Source organism: Sus scrofa, chromosome 9 (genome assembly GCF_054392235.1).
Source record: "Sus scrofa isolate SSC_HxYL_T2T_F1_AM1 chromosome 9, Sscrofa_HxYL_maternal_Yorkshire_Landrace_v2.0, whole genome shotgun sequence".
Lineage (NCBI taxonomy): Eukaryota > Metazoa > Chordata > Mammalia > Artiodactyla > Suidae > Sus > Sus scrofa.
In genome coordinates, this window is record NC_139391.1 from 6,392,905 (window position 1) to 6,412,062 (window position 19,158).

General features: G+C 41.8%; 1 protein-coding gene across 6 annotated transcripts in view; it reads left to right on the forward strand.

The window, feature by feature from the left end:
- The window catches only part of NUP98 (nucleoporin 98 and 96 precursor), a 100,345-nt gene that overhangs the window by 18,109 nt on the left and 63,078 nt on the right, over positions 1 to 19,158 (forward strand). For 2 of the 6 annotated variants that reach the window (XM_084975049.1, XM_084975051.1), the window contains exons 3-10: positions 1,707 to 1,808; positions 1,926 to 2,102; positions 5,593 to 5,732; positions 7,788 to 7,895; positions 8,983 to 9,163; positions 11,176 to 11,339; positions 15,308 to 15,445; positions 17,615 to 17,753. In XM_084975049.1, the coding sequence (XP_084831175.1) occupies positions 1,707 to 1,808; positions 1,926 to 2,102; positions 5,593 to 5,732; positions 7,788 to 7,895; positions 8,983 to 9,163; positions 11,176 to 11,339; positions 15,308 to 15,445; positions 17,615 to 17,753 (1,149 nt within the window). The remainder of the gene's footprint in view (positions 1 to 1,706; positions 1,809 to 1,925; positions 2,103 to 5,592; positions 5,733 to 7,787; positions 7,896 to 8,982; positions 9,164 to 11,175; positions 11,340 to 15,307; positions 15,446 to 17,614; positions 17,754 to 19,158) is intronic. The other 4 variants (XM_021062427.2, XM_084975052.1, XM_084975050.1 and 1 more) reach the window with 2 other exon arrangements.

The following is a 19,158-nucleotide window of genomic DNA, read 5'->3' on the forward strand; positions in this document are numbered from 1 at the left end:
TTCCCACGGCATATGGAGTTCCCCGGGCCAGGGATCAGATGCGAGCTGCTGTCACAACCTAAGCACAGCTGCAGCAACACAGGATTCTTAACCCGCTGTGCCAGGCCAGGGATTGAACCTGCATCCCAGCACTTCTAAGATTCCACCAGTCCCTGTTGCACCACAGCAGAAATTCCTGAAGAATATTTTAATGGAAATCTCAGAACAGAAACTTTCTCTAACATAGGAAAGTTTTTAAAAGCATAACTATTGGAGGTCCATGGTGGGACAGTGGGTTAAGGATCCAGCATTGTCACTGCTGTGGCATGGGTTGAATCTCTGGCTCAGGAACTGAAATTGCCCCCCCCCCCCCCCGCAAAAAAGCGTAACTACCAAACTTCAGACATTCCTAACAAGAATAATAGGGGGAATTTTTCTTTTCTTTTTATGGCCACACCTGCAGCATATGGAAGTTCCCTGGCTAGGGGTCAAATCAGAGCTGCAGTTGCAGACCTACACCACAGCCATTGCAACACTGGATCCGAGCCACATCTGCAACCTACTCTGCAGCTTGTGGCAACACCGGATCCTTACCCCACTGAATGAGGTCAGGGATCAAACCCACATCCTGGGGAGTTCCCACTGTGGCTCAGCGTTAACGGACCCAACTAATATCCATGAGGACGTGGGTTCAGTCCCTGGCAGGATCCATCATTGCCGTGAGCTGCAGTGTAGATGTCAGAGTCACTTTTTTTTATTTTTGTCTTTTTGCTATTTCTTTGGGCCGCTCCCGCGGCATATGGAGGGTCCCAGGCTAGGGGTCGAATAGGAGCTGTAGCCACCGGCCTACGCCAGAGCCACAGCAACTCGGGATCCGAGCCGCGTCTGCAACCTTCACCACAGCTCACGGCAACGCTGGATCCTTAACCCACTGAGCAAGGCCAGGGATCGAACCCACAACCTCATGGTTCCTAGTCGGATTCGTTAAATCCTGCGCCACGACGGGAACTCCAGAGTCACTTTTTAAAAGAAAAAATTATTGAAGTATAGTTATTTACAATGTTGTGTTAGTTTCTAGTATAAAGCAAAGCGATTCATTATACATAAATATATTCTTTTTCAGATTCTTTTCCATTATAATTTATTGCCATATCATTGAATGCAGTTCACTGTGCTCTACAGTAGGACCTTGTTTATCTCAGAGTCACTTTCGGAGGTTTTTTCCTGAAGTACATACGTCCTATCCTAGAACTAGGGAATTAGAATCTCTGGGATGAGAATTTGAACATGTGTGTTTTGAAAAACTTCCCAGATCATTCGGATGCGCTCCTCTAATTAAGGATCATTCATCCCAGTGATTATGGAGTGTACGGAGTCTGGAGAAAATTTTAACACTTTTATTTTGATAATTTTACTTTTGTCTGTAGCTCATAGTAGCTAATTACATTGGCACTCTTTTAAAAAAAATCTACCAACATTTTTAACTCATTGAAAAGTCATAACCTTTTTTACTTTGTTTCCTTACTTTACCAGGACAGCGACTAAAATATCTGTGGCTTAATATTAATTCTGTAGTGAGTAGTCTGATGGAATTTTGAAAAAAAAATTTTTGGATTAGACTAGTGGTTCTGTTCAAATGGTAAATGTTAAAAAAAAAAAATTAAAATCCTTTTTTATTGGGTCACCTGGTTTAGATTTTACTCTGACCTTGGATTTTGCTTTATCAGATACTGGATTTGGCACTACTAGTGGAGGGGCATTTGGAACATCTGCATTTGGTTCCAGCAACAATACTGGAAGCCTTTTTGGAAATTCACAGACCAAACCAGGTAGGGGTTTTGTATAGAACACAGTTGATTTATTTGTCGCTGGTATAGGACTTCACTTAGTGGCTCCAATCTGTTCATTTAACTGTTTATTTTTTTCCCCCCTTTCCATCTTTCCAGGAGGATTATTTGGTACCAATTCCTTTAGCCAGCCAGCCACCTCCACAAGCACTGGCTTTGGGTTTGGCACATCAACAGGAACATCAAACAGCTTGTTTGGAACTGCAAGCACAGGGACCAGTCTTTTCTCATCCCAAAACAATGCCTTTGCACAAAATAAACCAACAGGCTTTGGGAGTAAGTAGTAAATCATTGGGCTTCTGCATCTAACAATGTGATTTGCTTGTTGAGTGTGTTCTCCCGTCTCCTTTTCCCACCAGAGAGCTAAGACATGGGGAGAGGGGAACTTCAGGAGGTGTCAGAAAGTTTAGTAGACTGGAAAGGAGAGGGTATGTACATTTCTCCAAGAATGGAAATCTGAGGAGCACAGGTGTTAGTGGGACAGGCAGAGAAAGAAGCACCTGACAGAGAAGGACTAGAGAATAGGATGAGAGCCAGGTCCCAGTAGTGTCATGGGTGTCAGGGTAGGAGAGTTTCAGGGAGGACTGTGGGCGGTTAACTGAAGCCTACAGGGGCACCTCCCTGCCTCTGTTTCACTTTCGGTTTGGAGAGACTGAAACAGGAATGAGAAATACTGGATGTGACAGGGCGACTCCTTCACTCTTCGTCCATGGCAGGTGGTTGGTTGGTTTAATGGTGGTTTTTTTGTTTTGTTTTGTTTTTGTCTTTTGTCTTTTCTAGGGCTGCACCCAAGGCATGTGGAGGTTCCCAGGCTAGGGGTCTAATCTGAGCTGTAGCCACCGGCCTACGCCACGGCCATAGCAACTTGGGATCTGAGCCGTGTCTGCAACCTACACCACAGCTCATGGCAACGCTGGCGCCTTAACCCACTGAGTGAGGCCAGCGATCGAACCCATGTCCTCATGGATGCTAATTGGGTTCATTAACCACTGATCCATGACAGGAACTCCTTTTTAAAATGATTTTTATTTTTTCCATTATAGTTGATTTACAGTGTTCTGTCAGTTTTCTGCAGTACAGCAAAGTGACCCAGTCACACATACACACATGCATTCTTTTTCTCACATTATCCTCCATCGTGTTCCATCGTAAGTGAGTAGGCATAGTTCCCAGCGCTATACACACAGCAGGATCTCATTGCTGATCCACTCCAAAGGCAATAGTTTGCACCTGTTAACCCCAGATCCCAGTCTATCTCACTCTCTCCCCCTCTGCCTTGGCAGCCATAAGTCTGTTCTCCAAGTCCATGATTTTTTTTTCCTGTGGAAGGGTTTTTTTTGTGTCATATATTAGATTCCAGATAGAAGTGATATCATATGGTATTTGTCTCTTTCTCACTTACTTCACTCAGTATGAGAGTCTCTAGTTCCATCCATGTTGCTGCAAATGACATTATTTTTGTTTTTTTATGGACGAGAAGTATTCCATTGTGTATGTATGTACCACATCTTTCTTTTCTTTTTTTTTTTTTGTCTTTTGTCTTTTCAGGACCGCATTTGTGGCATATGGAAGTTCCCAGGCTAGGGGTCAGATTGAAGCTATGGCTGTCGACCTATGCCACGGCCACAGCAATGCTGGATCCGAGCTGCATCTGTGACCTACACCACAGCTCATAGTATCGCTGGATCCTTAACACTGAGCGAGGCCACGGATAGAACCCAAAACCACACGGTTCCTAGTCGGATTCCCTTCCACTGCGCCATGATGGGAACTCCTATATGTACCACATCTTCTTAATCCATTCATCTGTCGATGGACATTTAGGCTGTTTCCACCACGTCTTGGCTATTGTGAATAGTGCTGCAGTGAACATATGGGTGCATGAATGAAAGTTTTGTCTGGATATATGCCCAGGAGTGGGATTGCTGGATCATGTGGTAGTTTTATATTTAGTTTTCTGAGGCACCTCCATACTATTTTCCCCAGCGGTTGTGTCAGTTTACATTCCCACCAACAGTGTAGCAGGGTTCCCTTTTCTCCACATCTTCTCCAGCTTTTATTTGTAGACTCATTAATGATGGCCATCCTGACCGGTGTGAGTTGGTACCTCATTGTAGTTTTGATTTGCATTTCTCTAATAGTGGTTTTATAGCGTTTTTTTTAATGTGCCTGTTGGCCATCCATATATCTTCTTTGGAGAAATGTCTATTCAGGTCTTCTGCCCATTTTCCCATTGGGTTGGTTTTTTTTTTTTTTTTTTTTGCTGAGTTGTACGAGTTCTTTGTGTATTTTGGAGCCCTTGTCAGTTGCATCGTTTGCATCTATTTTTCTCCCATTGCTTAGGTTGTCTTTTCACTTTTTTTTGGTCTCCTTTGCTGTGCAAAAGCTTGGAAGTTTGGTTAGGTCCCATTGGTTTGGTTTATTTTATTTTTATTTCACTTTATTTTTTTATTTTTGTTTTTATTTCTGTTGGATGGCAGGTGTTTAATCTATGGCCTCTTTCTCTTTAAATGTGGCCTGGGGATAGTTCTCCACACAGTTCTTTGAGCAACCACTGAAGTTTGCACAGGTGTGCCTTGTCAGTTGATACCATTCCCTGCAAGAGTATGGCAGAATGAGGACGATAGACAGCTCTCAGTATTCTACAAAGGGAAAGTTGTTTGAGGAGATGTTGAAACAGAGAAATAAGAAAAGAAATAGTTTGACTGTCAGTGAGAAATCAGTTCCTCTTAGTAATTAGGATGTTGCTTAATATTAAATATTGGCAGGTAACTTTTCATTGCTTACTGGGAGTTCCTGTTGTGGCTCAGCAGAAACAAATCCAACTAGTGTCCATGAGGATGCGGGTTCAATCCCTGATCTTGCTCAGTGGGTCGAGGATCTGGCGTTGCTGTGAGCTGTGGTGTAGGTCTTAGATGTAGCTTGGATCTGACATTGCTGTGGTCTGGTGAAGGCCTACAGCTGCAGCTCTGATTTGACCCCTAGCCTGGGAACTTCCACATGTCATGGGTGCATCCCTAAAAAGATAAAACAACAGCAAAAAAAAAAAAAAATCAACTTTTTGGAAAATAAATTTATTTTTATAAAATGATCAACATGCCTACTCATATTTTTATTTGGGAGGGAGGGGTTCACCCACAGCATGTGGAAGTTCCCAGGCCAGGGATCAAACTTATGCCACAGCAGTGAGTGACCCGAGCCACAGCAGTGACACTGCTAGATCCTTAACCCTCTAGGTCACCAGGGAACTCCCCTACTAATTTTTCTCACTTATTTTTCTGGGTGAAATTTCATATTAACCTATGTTTGGTTGTGCTAATGGGACCATTTGTATGTTTTAAACTTGGTTATATGTGGGTTTTCTAGTAACATGTAAATAAAAGATACTGTGATCTTTATCTAAGTCCGTTGTGATATTTTCAGAAAGACATGTTCAGCATCTAGTCTTACCAAGAAAAATGAGATAAAACAGATGATGAAAGAGGGCTCTGTTTTAACTCGTATTCTAAATATGCCCAAGAAGGGGGACTTCATGGACACTGAGCTGACTACAGGATTGAGATTGTGTTTGACTTCAGCGTTGTGAGCCTAGAACTATGTGTATGTCTGTAGGAACTATCTGGTTGAAGGTACTTGCTAGGGAGATTTGAAAGATAGAAAGTTTGAGGATGTGAAAGTAATGTACTCTAGGGCCACAGCCCAATCCTGAGATCACTTACGAATTTTTAAATTCTCCTACCATCCCATTTTTCTTTCTAATATTTAGATTTTGGAACAAGTACTAGCAGTGGGGGCCTTTTTGGAACTACAAATACCACCTCCAATCCTTTTGGTAGCACATCTGGCTCCCTCTTTGGGCCAAGTAGTTTTACAGCGGCTCCTACTGGGACTACTATTAAATTTAACGTAAGTATTTTCTTTTAAGTCTTTGTGGAGTATGTTTCCCTCCTATATATTTCTTTGCAGAATGAATCATAAAATTTCTCCTCTTTACAGTTCTGCACAGCTTAGTCTTACTCTTCCTGAAAGATGTGTTAAGAACAAAATCTGTGAATAGTTGTACAGTAGATAAGTAAAGGCATGAATCATAAATCTCGATGATAATGTATATTTGAATTATGCTCAAATTACTTATATTTGTATTCACAGTGTTTGATTACAACAGCTAGTATAAGGTTGAGCTTGTATTTACTATTTTCATAGTAAATGGCCTCTGAATGGTCAAGCCATAGAATTGTATGGGGTAAACTGTATAAAAATCATTGAAAACAGGGCCTCTTTAAGGAGATAAATGGAATAACTCAGTCAATGTTCTGTGTGCCAGTTAGAAATAAAACTTTTGGAGTTCCCGTCGTGGCACAGGGGTTAACGAATCCAACTAGGAACCATGAGGTTTCGGGTTCGGTCTCTGCCCTTGCTCAGTGGGTTAACGATCCAGCGTTGCCATGAGCTGTGGTGTAGGTTGCAGACTCGGCTCGGATCCCGCGTTGCTGCAGCTCTGGCGTAGGCCGGCGGCTACAGCTTCGATTCGACCCATAGCCTGGGAACCTCTATATGCCGCGGGAGCGGCCCAAGAAATAGCAAAAAAAGACAAAAAAAAAAAAAGAAATAAAACATTTGTTGGTGAAATGGAAAAATAAATAAAGCTTTATGTTTTCTGCACCTTTTTTCCCCCCACTCCTTTGGCATGTGGAAGTTCCCAGGCCAGGGATCAAATCTGCAACACAGCTGTAACTAGAGCCACAGCAGTGCCAGTGCCAGATCCTTAACCCACTGAGCCACAGGGGAACTCGTTCTGTAGCTTTTTTGAGAAGTTGGATAGAGGGTTAGAATGGAAGAGTTTGTGAAAATGTATGGATAACCATTTGATGTAAGATACACCTGATATGATTGTTTGGGAGTTACTCTAGGATAGGCTGGCAGTGCAGTTGGTGTAATGGAAATCTGCAAAAATAGGAATTGACGAAACTTGTTAAAGTTTACTCCAGACAGTGAAGAATTTCTTAGGCAAGGTGGTGAATTCATTTTACTGAATTTAGAATCATGAATTTAAAATAAGGTTAAATGTAATTGTAATGAAAAATACCATGTCTTGTTTCTTAGAATGTACAACAGTTGAGAAAACCAACAATACAAGTAGGAATCTCCAGTTACCAGTGCCTTTTGCCTCCTATGCTTATAAGGGATGAAAACCTGGCTCCCATATTACTTAAATGCAACAGTAGTCATAAAGTAAACACTTCGGAGCGGAGTAGGAGGTAGAACTCAGAAGTGGAGGTTTAAATGTATATATTGGGCATATAAAGTGTATTTTAATAGATAATTGGATGGCTTGGTTATGGGATTAATTTCTAGGTTTTTGATGCCTGTTATTGCTGAGATTGACTTAGGCATATAACCTTGATGTAAGAAGAGATCAGAAATGAAGTGTATTTAATCAAGTACTCTTTTTTGCTTTTTAGAGCCACACTTGCATCATATGGAAGTTCCCAGGCTAGGGGGTCTAATCAGAGGTACAACTGCCAGTCTGCACCACAGCCACAGCAACACCAGATCCAAGCCTCGTCTTTGACCTACACTAGAGCTCATGGCAACCCTGGGTCCTTAACCCACTGAGCAAGGCCAGGGATCGAGCCTGTGTCCTCATGGATACTAATCGGGTTCGTTACCACTGAGCCACAGTGGGAACTCCTAATTAAATACTCTTGACACCGTCTCTTTAGTAAAAGACTTGGCGGACTGCTTATAGCGTTGAGTGGGTTGAAGAATTGTGTCTATAAGAGAAGAGATGTAAAGCCTTGGTTTTTTTGGCTGCACTTGCAGAAGTTCCCAGGCCAGGGATGGAACCTGTGCCACAGCCCTGGATCCTTAACTCACTGGGCCACCAGGGAACTCTAGGGGTATAAAGCTTGAATTTGCATTTTTGCTTTAGCCTTTCAGATTTGCCTTTATCTTTTGCAGCCTCCAACTGGTACAGATACTATGGTTAAGGCTGGAGTTAGCACTAACATCAGTACCAAGCACCAGTGCATTACTGCTATGAAGGAGTATGAAAGCAAGTCACTAGAGGTCAGTAAAATGCAGGGTGTCACCCTAACGTGATTCTGTTGGAAAGCAGCTTTTAAAATATTTAACTATTTTTTAGGATTTATGTCAAAAATGTCAAATTATTTTTAAAAATTAATGTAAAAAAATAGAAAAAATAAAATTAGTGTATTATTTGTAGGTATCTGTTGTTTTAGCTGGCGCTGATATTCAGCTTGCGTGTACCAGTACAGTTCTGTTAATGATCTGTCCTGATGGGCTCTTGCTCGTACGACTGGGCAGTGTGTGCTCGTGCATGTGTTTTTAGTAAAGTCATGAGTATGCAACATAGTAAGTTTTTGCTAAGATAACACAGCCGTGTAATCAGGATCTAGATCAAAAACAGAAAGCATCCCCGGCATCCCCGATATCCTCTTTGGCTTCTGCCCCATAGTCACCGTCCTCACTTTCCAAAGGTAGCCAAGGTGTCCTGGCTGCTCATGTTTTGCCCGTTTTTTAACTTTGTGTAGATGCAGTCTTACGTTACATACTCTGAAGTCTGTCTGTCAACATTGGTTTATCCATGTTGCATGAAGTTATAGGTTGTGCATTATCATTGCTGATGTCATTGTACATTTTGACTGTCAGGTTGTTGCTGCTGTTGCTTCTTCTGTATCCCCAAATGTGCCTGCTTCAATGGAGTATATAGAAACACCCTAACTTGTGAGACAAAATTGTTAATTAAAAGATTTTGTCCCTTCTTTTCCTAAGTTTTCTGAATTCTACAGAATCTTCCATGTTGCAATCAGCTAATATTCACATTTGGAGTAAGACTGGGCAAAATTATTGTCTAAAGGAAAGTATTATTGTCTGTAAAAAAAAAATTGAAATTGAGATATCCCTTGGCCTGTAGTTGTAGTCTTGCAGTAGTTGTAGCATAGATTTAAATGTCCATTCTACACTATTGAAAATACTTTTCTGTAAGGATACTAAGTTAACCATTTAGCCGTTTTTTGTTTTTTAGTCATAGTTGCTGTGGGAACATAGAGATCGAAGACTAAATGCAAGTATTTAATCTCCTGAATGTTTCTTGGCTGTGCGTTAATTTGGGCCACGTTTTCTCTCCCTCCAGGAACTTCGCTTGGAGGACTATCAAGCCAACCGGAAGGGCCCACAGAACCAGGTGGGAGCAGGTACTGCGACTGGCTTGTTTGGGTCTTCGCCGGCCACCTCCAGTGCGGCAGGACTCTTCAGCTCTTCGACCACAAATTCAAGCTTTGCGTATGGTCAGAACAAAACAGCCTTTGGAACCAGTAAGCACTTGGCATCATATTGGGCCGTATCAAGGAGGGAGAGACACCTGAGAGTGAAATATAACTGTCATTTGGTGATTAAGTGCTTTGGAGAAAAATGATGTGGGGATGCTGGAGGAATAAGGAGTGTGTGTGTGTGTGTGTGTGTGTGTGTGTGTGTGTGTAGAAATGTAGTGTTAAGTGTAGATGGTTAGGAAGGGCTTCACCGATAGGTGGCATCTGTGCTGTAAACTGAGGAAAGTGAGGCTGTGCAGATTTCTGAGGGGGAGGACAGTCCAGCTAGAGGGAACTAGAAGCCTAAAAATCCTGAGTTTCTGCCAAAGTGAAGAGGACGAAGGGATGTACTGGAGGATGTGGGGACTATAATACTTATCTTGTAGGGCTGGTGTCAAGATGTGAGTTTTTATTTGAGATGGGAAACCATTAGTGGGTTTAGAAAGAGAAGTCATGCGATTATGAAGAAAGGATCTTTCTAAAGCGTGCTGTATTAGGAGTAGATTGTAAGGGGCAGGGATGGAAGCAAATCAGTTAGAAAAACAGCTGTCCCTGTCCACATGAGAGATGGTGGTGCTTTAGAGAGAACGGTGGTGCTATGGAGATGATAAAAATGTCAGAATCTGGACCCAGTTTGAATGTAGTTGATGGGATTTATTGATGGATTGAATTGATGTGGGTTTGTTTTTTGTTGCTGTTGTTGTTTTGATTTTTAGGGCCGCATTAGCGGCATGTGGAGGTTCCCAGGCTAGAGGTCGAATCAGAGCTATAGCTGCTGGCCTACGCCACAGCCACAGCAATGCAGGATCTGAGCCGTGTCTGTGACCTACACCACAGCTCATGGCAACGCCGGATCCTTAACCCACTGAGCGAGGCCAGGGATCAAACTCACAACCTCATGGCTCCTAGTTATATTTGTTTCCACTGCGCCACAACGGGAACTCCTGATGTGGGATTTGCATGAGGGGACTCTAGGATGGTTACTAAATTACCTTGTAAAAATACTGCTTTTGCAAAGATACTACATATATGATATAAAGTTTAGGAAATGCAAAAAAGTGCAAAAGTCTTTTCTTTTTTAGCCCTAGCCACCAGTTTGCCTCTGTAGAAACAAGCAAAAGTTAGATTTTTTTTTGTTGCCTTATAGAGATATATACACACACACACAAATACATAAATTGATTCATGTTTAAATGGCATTTACATTCTTCTCAATTTTGGTCTTCTGTGATTTAGTTTAGCTACATATTCATTATTAAGTACTATTATTTTGTCACACCCTTGGCTGGATATACGGTTTTAAAGAGAAAGCCCCATTTTCAAGAAACCTTAGTCTAACAAGGTTAAAACACACACGTAGAATTTAAGTGTAGTATGATGTCTTGTAAAATAGACAAAAGGTGTGGGCTTGCAAAGGAAGCTTACTTAGCCCAGCCAAGAGTCTTTTTTTTTTTTTTTTTATAATCGTAAAAGCTTTTCAATTGTTTTAATGATTTTTTAAAAATTTTAATTACAGTTGATTTACAGTATTCTGTCAGTTTCTGCTGTACAGCAGAGTGACAGTTATACATACATATACATTCTCTTTCTCACGTTATTCTTTATCATGTTCCATCACAAGTGATTGCATACAGTTCCCTGTGCTAGTCAGCAGGCTCTCATTGCTTTTCCACTCCAAATGCAGTGGTTTGCATCTACTAACCCCAAACTCCCAATCCTCCTCCTCCCTCACCAACCACAAGTCTGTTTTCATGTCCATGAGTTTGTTTCTTTTCCAGCCCAGATTCTTGAGGTCAGAGTGTTGCCGAAGGGATTAAAGTCTGAACCAAATCTGGAGTTAGGTGAAAAAAGATGGAAAATGAAATGGTTATTAGTTTGAATAGTGAATGAATGTTGGGTAATTTAGATATGTAATCTCTAACATAGACTGTTGCAGTAACAAGGTAATATGAGGTTTGGAGGGTTTTTGTTTTTCTTTTTTCCCTCATTTATTTTTCTTTTCTTTATTTTCCCGAAAGGTACAACTGGATTTGGGACAAATCCAGGGGGTCTCTTCGGCCAACAGAATCAGCAGAACACCAGCCTCTTTAGCAAACCATTTGCCCAGGCCATAACCACTCAGACCACCGGCTTCTCCTTTGGTAATACCAGCACACTAGGACAGCCGAGCACCAACACCATGGTAAGGAAACAGGTCTTATTTGTAGAGCTAAGCAACGAGGCTCTTAATTATGTCCAACTAGAAAGTTCGTCCCTACTGCAGTTCTTAAGGGTTGACGGGTATATGTAGTAAAGGGAAGAGAGGGAAGTTTTGAATAATTAAGACATAGATTCCAGTCTAGGCTCGACTCTGTATTTGATGAGAAGCTATTGAGTAAGTCACTTAACCTTTTTCTGAGCATGTTTTCTTACCACTAGGAGTTGCTTAGTGTGTCGGAATTGGCTGTACTGAAGTTGTACCTTAGGACATCGGCTCCAACCAATCTGTAGAATATGGGAGAAAATATTAACTGCTGGCTGTATTTCAGAATGTTCTTTCAGCTCATTCCCTTAAGCAGAGTCAGGCAAAGAAGTTTAGTTCATTAAAATATAGAGGGAGAACTACAGTTCAGAGCCATATTGGATAGTTGCTGCTTCTGTCCAGATAGTAAGAAAGTCCTTAACAGTCGTTAACAGCTTTTTTCTAGCGATTCTTGTAGGAAAGTATAAAATTAAAGGTTAATTTGAGGTATGATTTATTGATTAGAATCCTTGAAATTTACCTGGTCTTAAAATTAGATACCCTGTCTTTGATTTAAAAAAAATGAAACTGGAGTTCCCGCCGTGGTGCAGTGGTTAACAAGTCCGACTAGGAACCATGAGGTTGCGTGTTCGACCCCTGGCCTCGCTCAGTGGGTTAAGGATCCAGCATTGCCGTGAGCTATGGTGTAGGTTGCAGATGCAGCTCAGATCCCTCGTTGCTGTGGCTCTAGCATAGGCCAGTGGCTACAGCTCCGATTTGACCCCTAGCCTGGGAACCTCCATATGCCTTGGGTGCAGCCCTGAAAAGTAAAAAAATCCCACAAAAACTAATGGCACACTAGGAGTTTCCTGGTGGCTCATCGGGTTAAGGATCTGGCATTGTCACTACTGTGGCTGCTTACTGCTGTGGCATGGGTTCGATCTCTGGCCCAAGAACTTCCACATGCCAAAGGCATGCCTCCCTCCCCCCAAAAAAAACCCTGGCAAACTGAATTCAGCAACGTATAAAGAGTATTATACAGGAGTTCTCATTGTGGCTTTCTGGTAACGAACGTAACTAGTATCCATGAGGATGCGGGTTTGATTTCTGGCCTCACTCAGTGGCTTAAGGGTCCAGTGTTGGTGTGAGCTGCAGTGTAATCCACAGATGTGGCTCAGGTCTGGTGTTAGAGTGACTGGTGTAGGCCAGCAGCTACAGCTCCAATTCAGTCCCTAGCCTGGGAACCTCCATATGCTGCAGTTGTGGCCCTAAAAAGACAAAAGAACATTTAGAAAAGTAAAAAAGATTATGCACTTTGACCAGTGGAGTTTATCCTAGGAAAGTTGGTTCAACATATTTTCATATTAATGTCATGCAAATCAGGGGAATAGAATTGAGAATCCAGAAACAAATCCTTGAGGTTGATTGATTTTCAACAAGAGTACTAAAACAATTCAGTAGGGGAAGAGTAATGTTTTCAGCAAATAGTGCTGGGTTGATGATTTTCCACATGCCAAAGAATGAGGTTGACCCTTTCCTCACAGTTGTGATAACTATAAAAGTTAATCCAAAATGGGGAGTTCCTGTTGTGGCCCAGCAGAAAGGAGTCCGACTAATAGCCATGAGGATGTGGGTTTTATCCCTGGCCTCCCTTAGTGGATCAGGGATTCAGCGTTGCTGTGAGCTGTAGCATAGGTCACAGACGTGGCTTGGATCCCGTGTGGCTCTAGCCTAGGCTGGCAGCTGCAGCTCTGATTCAGCCCCTGGCCTGGGAACTTCCACATGCCTCAGGTGTGGCCCTAAAAAGAAAAAAAGAAGAAAGAAATCCAAAAGAATACCTACAGATGGGAGAAAATATTTTCAAGTCATACATCTCGTGGAGGACTTGTATCTAGAACAGTAAAGAGCTGTTATAATTCAGTAATAAGATAACACATTACAAAAATGGACCAAACACTTGAATAGACATTTTCCCAAAGATGCATAAATAGCTACTAATCACATGAGAAGGTACTCAGTATCATTAGGCATCAGAGAAGGCATATCGATACCACAGTGAGATCATTTATATCCATACTAGGAAGGCTGTAAACAAAACATAGACAGTAATGAGTGTTTTCAAAAATTTGGAGGCGCTCCCCTGTGGCACAGTGGGTTAAGAATCTGGCATTGTCACTGCAGTGACTTGGGTCCCTGCTATGGTGCAGGTTTGATTCTTGGCCTGAGAACCTCCACATGCTGCAGGTGTTCCCCCTGCCCCCCCCCCCCCCGAAAAAACAGTATTTGGAGAAATTGGAAGCCTCATACATTGCTGGTAGGAGTATAAATAGTGCAGCCACTTTGGGAAACAGTTCGGCGATTCTTCAAAATTAATGGAGTTTCCATTTGACCCAGCAGTTGCCCACGTTGGCATTTCTTCAAGAGAAATGAAAATACAGGGACTTTTATACAACTGATCACAATAACCAAAAGGTGGAAACAGCCCAAACGTTCATCAGTGTTGAATGTATAAACAAATGTGGTACATCCACACAATGGACTGTTATTCCTCCATAAAATGGAGCGGGGCGCGCTGATCATGCTACAACGTGGATAGACTTTTAAACATGCTCTGTGAAAGAAGCCACTCAAAAAGAAAGACCACATTTTGTCTGACTCCATTCATGTGAGAGAAGGGACGAGTCTGTGGAAACGAGGTAGATGAGTGGTTAGTTACCTAGGTGTGGAGAGTGACTGCTAATGGGCCCAGGGTTTCTTTTCAGAGTAACAAATGGTCTAAATTTAGAGTGGGGATGGTTGCACAACACTGAACATAGAAAAAAGGCACTGAAAAGTCCACCTGAGGTAGATGTTAGGGTATGTGAATTATGTCTCAGTAAAGCTCTTTAAAACACTGCAGTGAATTCTCAATTCATCTTTATCAGTGCAATATTTTTCTTCTGTTGATTGGTGAGTGCATTAAAAAAAAAGATCTTGGAGTTCCCATTGTGGTTCAGTGGGTTAAGAAACCTGACAGAGTCTCCGTGAGAATGTGGGTTTGATCCCTGACCTTGCTTAGTGGGCCAAGGATCTGGCATTGCTGTAGCTGTGTATAGGCTGGCAGCTGCAGCTCTGATTCAACTCCTAGCCTGGGAACTTCCATATGGTGCAGTTGCATCCCTGAAAAGAAAAGAATACATAAATAAATATTTTAAAATCTTAAACATTAGATGACACAAATTTTGCGTATTTGAAATGTATGTAGTTTTTTATTTGTGTGTGTGTGTGTCTTTTTAAGGTTGTGCCTGCGGCATATGGAGGTTCCCAGGCTGGGGGTCGAATCAGAGCTGCAGCTGCCAGCCTACACCACAGCCATGACAACATGGGATCTGTGCTGTGTCAGCCTACACCACAGCTCACGGCAACACCAAATCCTCAACCCACTGAGCAAGGCTAGGGATTGAACCCCTCTCCTCATGGGTACTAGTTGGGTTCCTAACTTCTTAGCCAGGATGGGAACTCCCTTCAGCTCAGTATTAATAATAAGTTCTTTTGGCATAACTCTGAAAATGAAGCACCTGTCATGCCATTTTCTTTTCCTGTAGCAACCTTGTTATTTCTTAGAGAACAAGAGTTAGGGTAGTCTTTATCAGTGTCCATGGCTTGGGCGCTCAGTAGGCTTAGATGATAGACACAGATTTCAGATCTTGCCAGGAGCTGTAAAGTATATATTACATCTGGGGCAAGTGTTTAATGCTCTGAGCTTTATTTTCTTTTGGAAAATGGCCTTGCTTTTCTGGGTTGTTGTGAAGGAATGTTCCATGTAAAGCATTCAGCGTAATATCTGTCATGTAAATGTGAAAAAAAAAATGGCAACTATTCATCTAAGACTTTTTAAAGACAACTGACGATTATAGGGTATCTTATAATCTGGATTACCTTTTTTGCAGGGTCTATTTGGAGTAACCCAGGCTTCGCAGCCAGGAGGACTTTTTGGGACAGCAACGAACACCAGCACTGGGACAGCGTTTGGAACGGGAACAGGTCTCTTCGGGCAGACCAGTACTGGATTTGGTGCCGTTGGTTCGGTAGGTTTTTACAGTTGACTGTGGTGTACCGATGTGTGTAACTTTATTAAAGGAATTTCTAAGAAACATCTGTCCTTCAAATAGTTTTATTGTGTATACTGTATTAGTTGATACTGATAGTAACTGAAAGCTGGTACAAAAAAAAAAATTAGATAACTTATAATAGGTTTATTTTCTAATAGTAAGTTCTTTTTTAAACTTCTTTGCCTCAATACTTGTGTGCCTCAAATCAGTTTACTTCTGATAGCAAAATATCACTCTAGTTAAATTTTGCATCTGAATTGAGATGGTTTTGCTCTTAAAATCAGGTAATTTCTTATTTCTATTTTGGGTGATAAATTGGTATGATATTTGTTAATTAAATATTTTTAGTGGTGATTAAGCTGTTAAAACTGTTAGTTTAAACCAACCGTTAATGGAAAAAATAAATAAAAAAAAAAAACTGTTAGTGTTCTCACAGTTTTCATGCTGTTGGGACTTAACTGAATTTTTTCCCTTGTTAAGTCATGTAGGTAAAAAATTACTACTTAGGGAAGTTCCCTTGTGGTGCAGCAAGTTAAGGATCTGGCATAAGAAAGAAAAGTCCCTTAAGTCATGTGGCTGTTTTCATGGAAATTGAGATCTGTTATTTCTTAACTTTGTTTTTGTTTTTGTTTGTTTGTTTGTTTTGCTTTTTAGGGCCACACCTGCAGTATATGGAGGTTCCCAGGCTAGGGGTCAAATTGGAGGTACAGCTGCCAGGCTACGCCAGAGCCACAGCAACGCAGGATCCGAGTTGCATCTGTGACCTACACCACAGCTCACAGCAACACCGGATCCTTAACCCACTGAGCAAGGCCAGAGATCGAACCTGCAACCTCATGGTTCCTAGTTGGATTTGTTTCTGCTGCACCACAATGGGAACTCCATTATTTCTTAACTTTGGATTGCTAACTGAGGTGAGAATTTAGAAAATTATATGATGCTTCATAAATTTCTCTCTTTTTTAATGTCCTTACCTATGGCACGTGGAAGTTCCCGGGGCCAGAGACTGAATCCTAGCCACCACTTCAGCAACACTGTATCCTTTAACCTGCTGCGCCAGGCCAGGGATTGAATCCACGCCTCTGCAGTGACCAGAGGCTCTGCAGTCAGATTTTTAACCCACTGTGCCACAGCAAGAACGCCAGAAAGTTCTCATTTTTAAACAGTTTTATTGGGCTATAATCGACTTGCCATATATATATAGTTCACCCTTTTGAAGTTTAAAATCCAGTAGTTTTTAGCGCAGTCACACATTATACAGCTATCACCATTGTCAATTTCAGAACATATTTGTCACCCTAAAAAGAAATCTCATCCCCATCAGTAGTCACCTCTCATTCCCTTAAATCACAACAGGCCTGCCACCTATGGATTTACCTGTTCTGGACGTTTCATATAAATGGAATGATATTTTTGGTGACTGATTTCTTTCATTTAGCATGATGCTTTGAAGATTCATCCATTTTGTAGCATATTTAAATTTTTCTGGAGTTCCCGTCGTGGCGCAGTGGTTAACGAATCCGACTAGGAACCATGAGGTTGCGGGTTCGGTCCCTGCCCTTGCTCAGTGGGTTAACGATCCGGCGTTGCTGTGAGCTGTGGTGTAGGTTGCAGACAAGGCTTGGATCCCGCGTTGCTGTGGCTCTGGCGTAGGCCGGTGGCTACAGCTCCGATTCAACCCCTAGCCTGGGAACCTCCATATGCCGCAGGAGCGGCCCAAGAAATAGCAACAACAACAACAAAAAAGACAAAAGACCAAAAAATAAAAATAAATAAATAAATAAAAAATAAATTTTTCTTATTGTAGCTGTTTGTACTGACAAATTCAATACATGATAACATTTCTTTTACCAGGTAAAAAATATTTGCCTTGTTTTTTTCCTTTGTCTCACTGAGCTATGTTTGTTGGGGGGCTACCATTAACTTCTCCAGCTAGGAGTATTCTCCATAAGGTTAATCTTGATTACATTAGTTTATTTTTCTGAGACCATTAGTCATCCTTCTTCATACCTTTTTCGTAAAAATGATGGCCTCTTCTCTTCCTTAGCCCAAACCCAGTCTGGGATACCTGCGGTAGCCTCTGTTTCCTGTGTTGGGAGCGTATCTTTACACTGCTTACATTCGCCTGTGTTGTGTTCTTTTTAGACCCTGTTTGGCAGCAACAAGCTTACGTCCTTTGGAACCAGCACAACCAGTGCGCCTTCATTTGGTACAACCAGTGGCGGGCTCTTTGGTAACAAACCAACCCTGACTTTAGGAACCAATACAAACACTTCCAATTTTGGTACATATAAAAAGCAGGTTTGACTCTCTTACAGTTACACTGACTATACCACACATCATCCTCCTGATTCATATGATTGAAATATTTAAAAATTCTCAGGTAAGCGGTGGCTTGATATGAGGTCCTGGAGGGAAAGGTTTAAAATCAAGGACTTGGGTTGAGATGTTTAGAAGAGATGTATATTGCCTTAACCTGATTTATATTCTCTTGACTCCCTGCTTTGGATAAAATGGGGCATTTAGCACATGCAGTAGGACCTTACAGAATATTGATTCTCTAATGGAGATAAATATTTTTTTGAAATGAGAAAACATCATTTTCTTTGTATTACCTCACCAGCAATTGAGAAACCGTAAGTTTTTTTTTTTTTCTCTGCACTCTTGGTATATGGAGGTTCCCAGGCTAGGGTCTAATCGGAGCTGTAGCCCTTGGCCTATGCCAGAGCCACAGCAACACCAGATCCGAGCTGTGTCTGTGACCTACACCACAGCTCACGGCAACGCTGGATCCTTAACCCACCAGGGATTGAACCTGCAACTTCATGCTTCTTAATCGGATTCGTTAACCTCTGAGCCATGATGGGAACTCCAGCATGGATATCAGTTTTGTGTACTTGTTTCTTTCTTTTTTGCTGCATCCATGGCATGCAAACGTTCCTGGGCCAGGGATTAAACCCAGGCAGTGACAACACTGGATCCTTAACCTGCTAAGCCACTGGGAAACTCCATGCACTTGTTTCTTGTTTGTGAAATAAGACGAGAAAGATACTTAATGGTTAAAGCAGTGTTTTTCAACTTTTAGGTCTTTTTAGGGCCGCACCTGTGGCCTATGGATGTTCCCAGGCTAGGGATCCAATCAGAGGATCCAAGCCACATCTGTGACCTACACCACAGCTCATGGCAATACCCGATCCTTAACCCACTGAGGCCAGGGATTTAACCCACGGCCTTATGGATTCTAGTCGGGTTCGTTAACCCCTGAGCCACAGGAACCCCAGCTTGTTTTTTTTTTTTTTTTAAATCACTGTCTTCCCTCTTCCCCAGAGAGCCTTTGTGGACCTTTCCATTTTCTCACCCCATGAGATTTTAATACTGCACATATATGGTGTATCTGTTAATGCAGAGTGGCCCTTTGGAAAGTCATAAACCATCTTATATCTATGATTTTTTTCTGCCCCTTAAGAACTAGTTTTGGGAGTTCCCTGGTGGCCTAGTAGCTTAAGGATTTGGCATTGTCACTGCTGTGGCCCAGGTTCAGTCTCTGGCCCCAAAACTTCTACATGCTGCAGGTGTGGCCAAAAAAAACCCCAAACAGCTAGTTTTGCTCCTTTTGAAAATGCATGTTTTTTTGGTGGACGCTTCATGTTCATAGTTAAATATATTTTCATTCTGACAAGGTGTTTGTA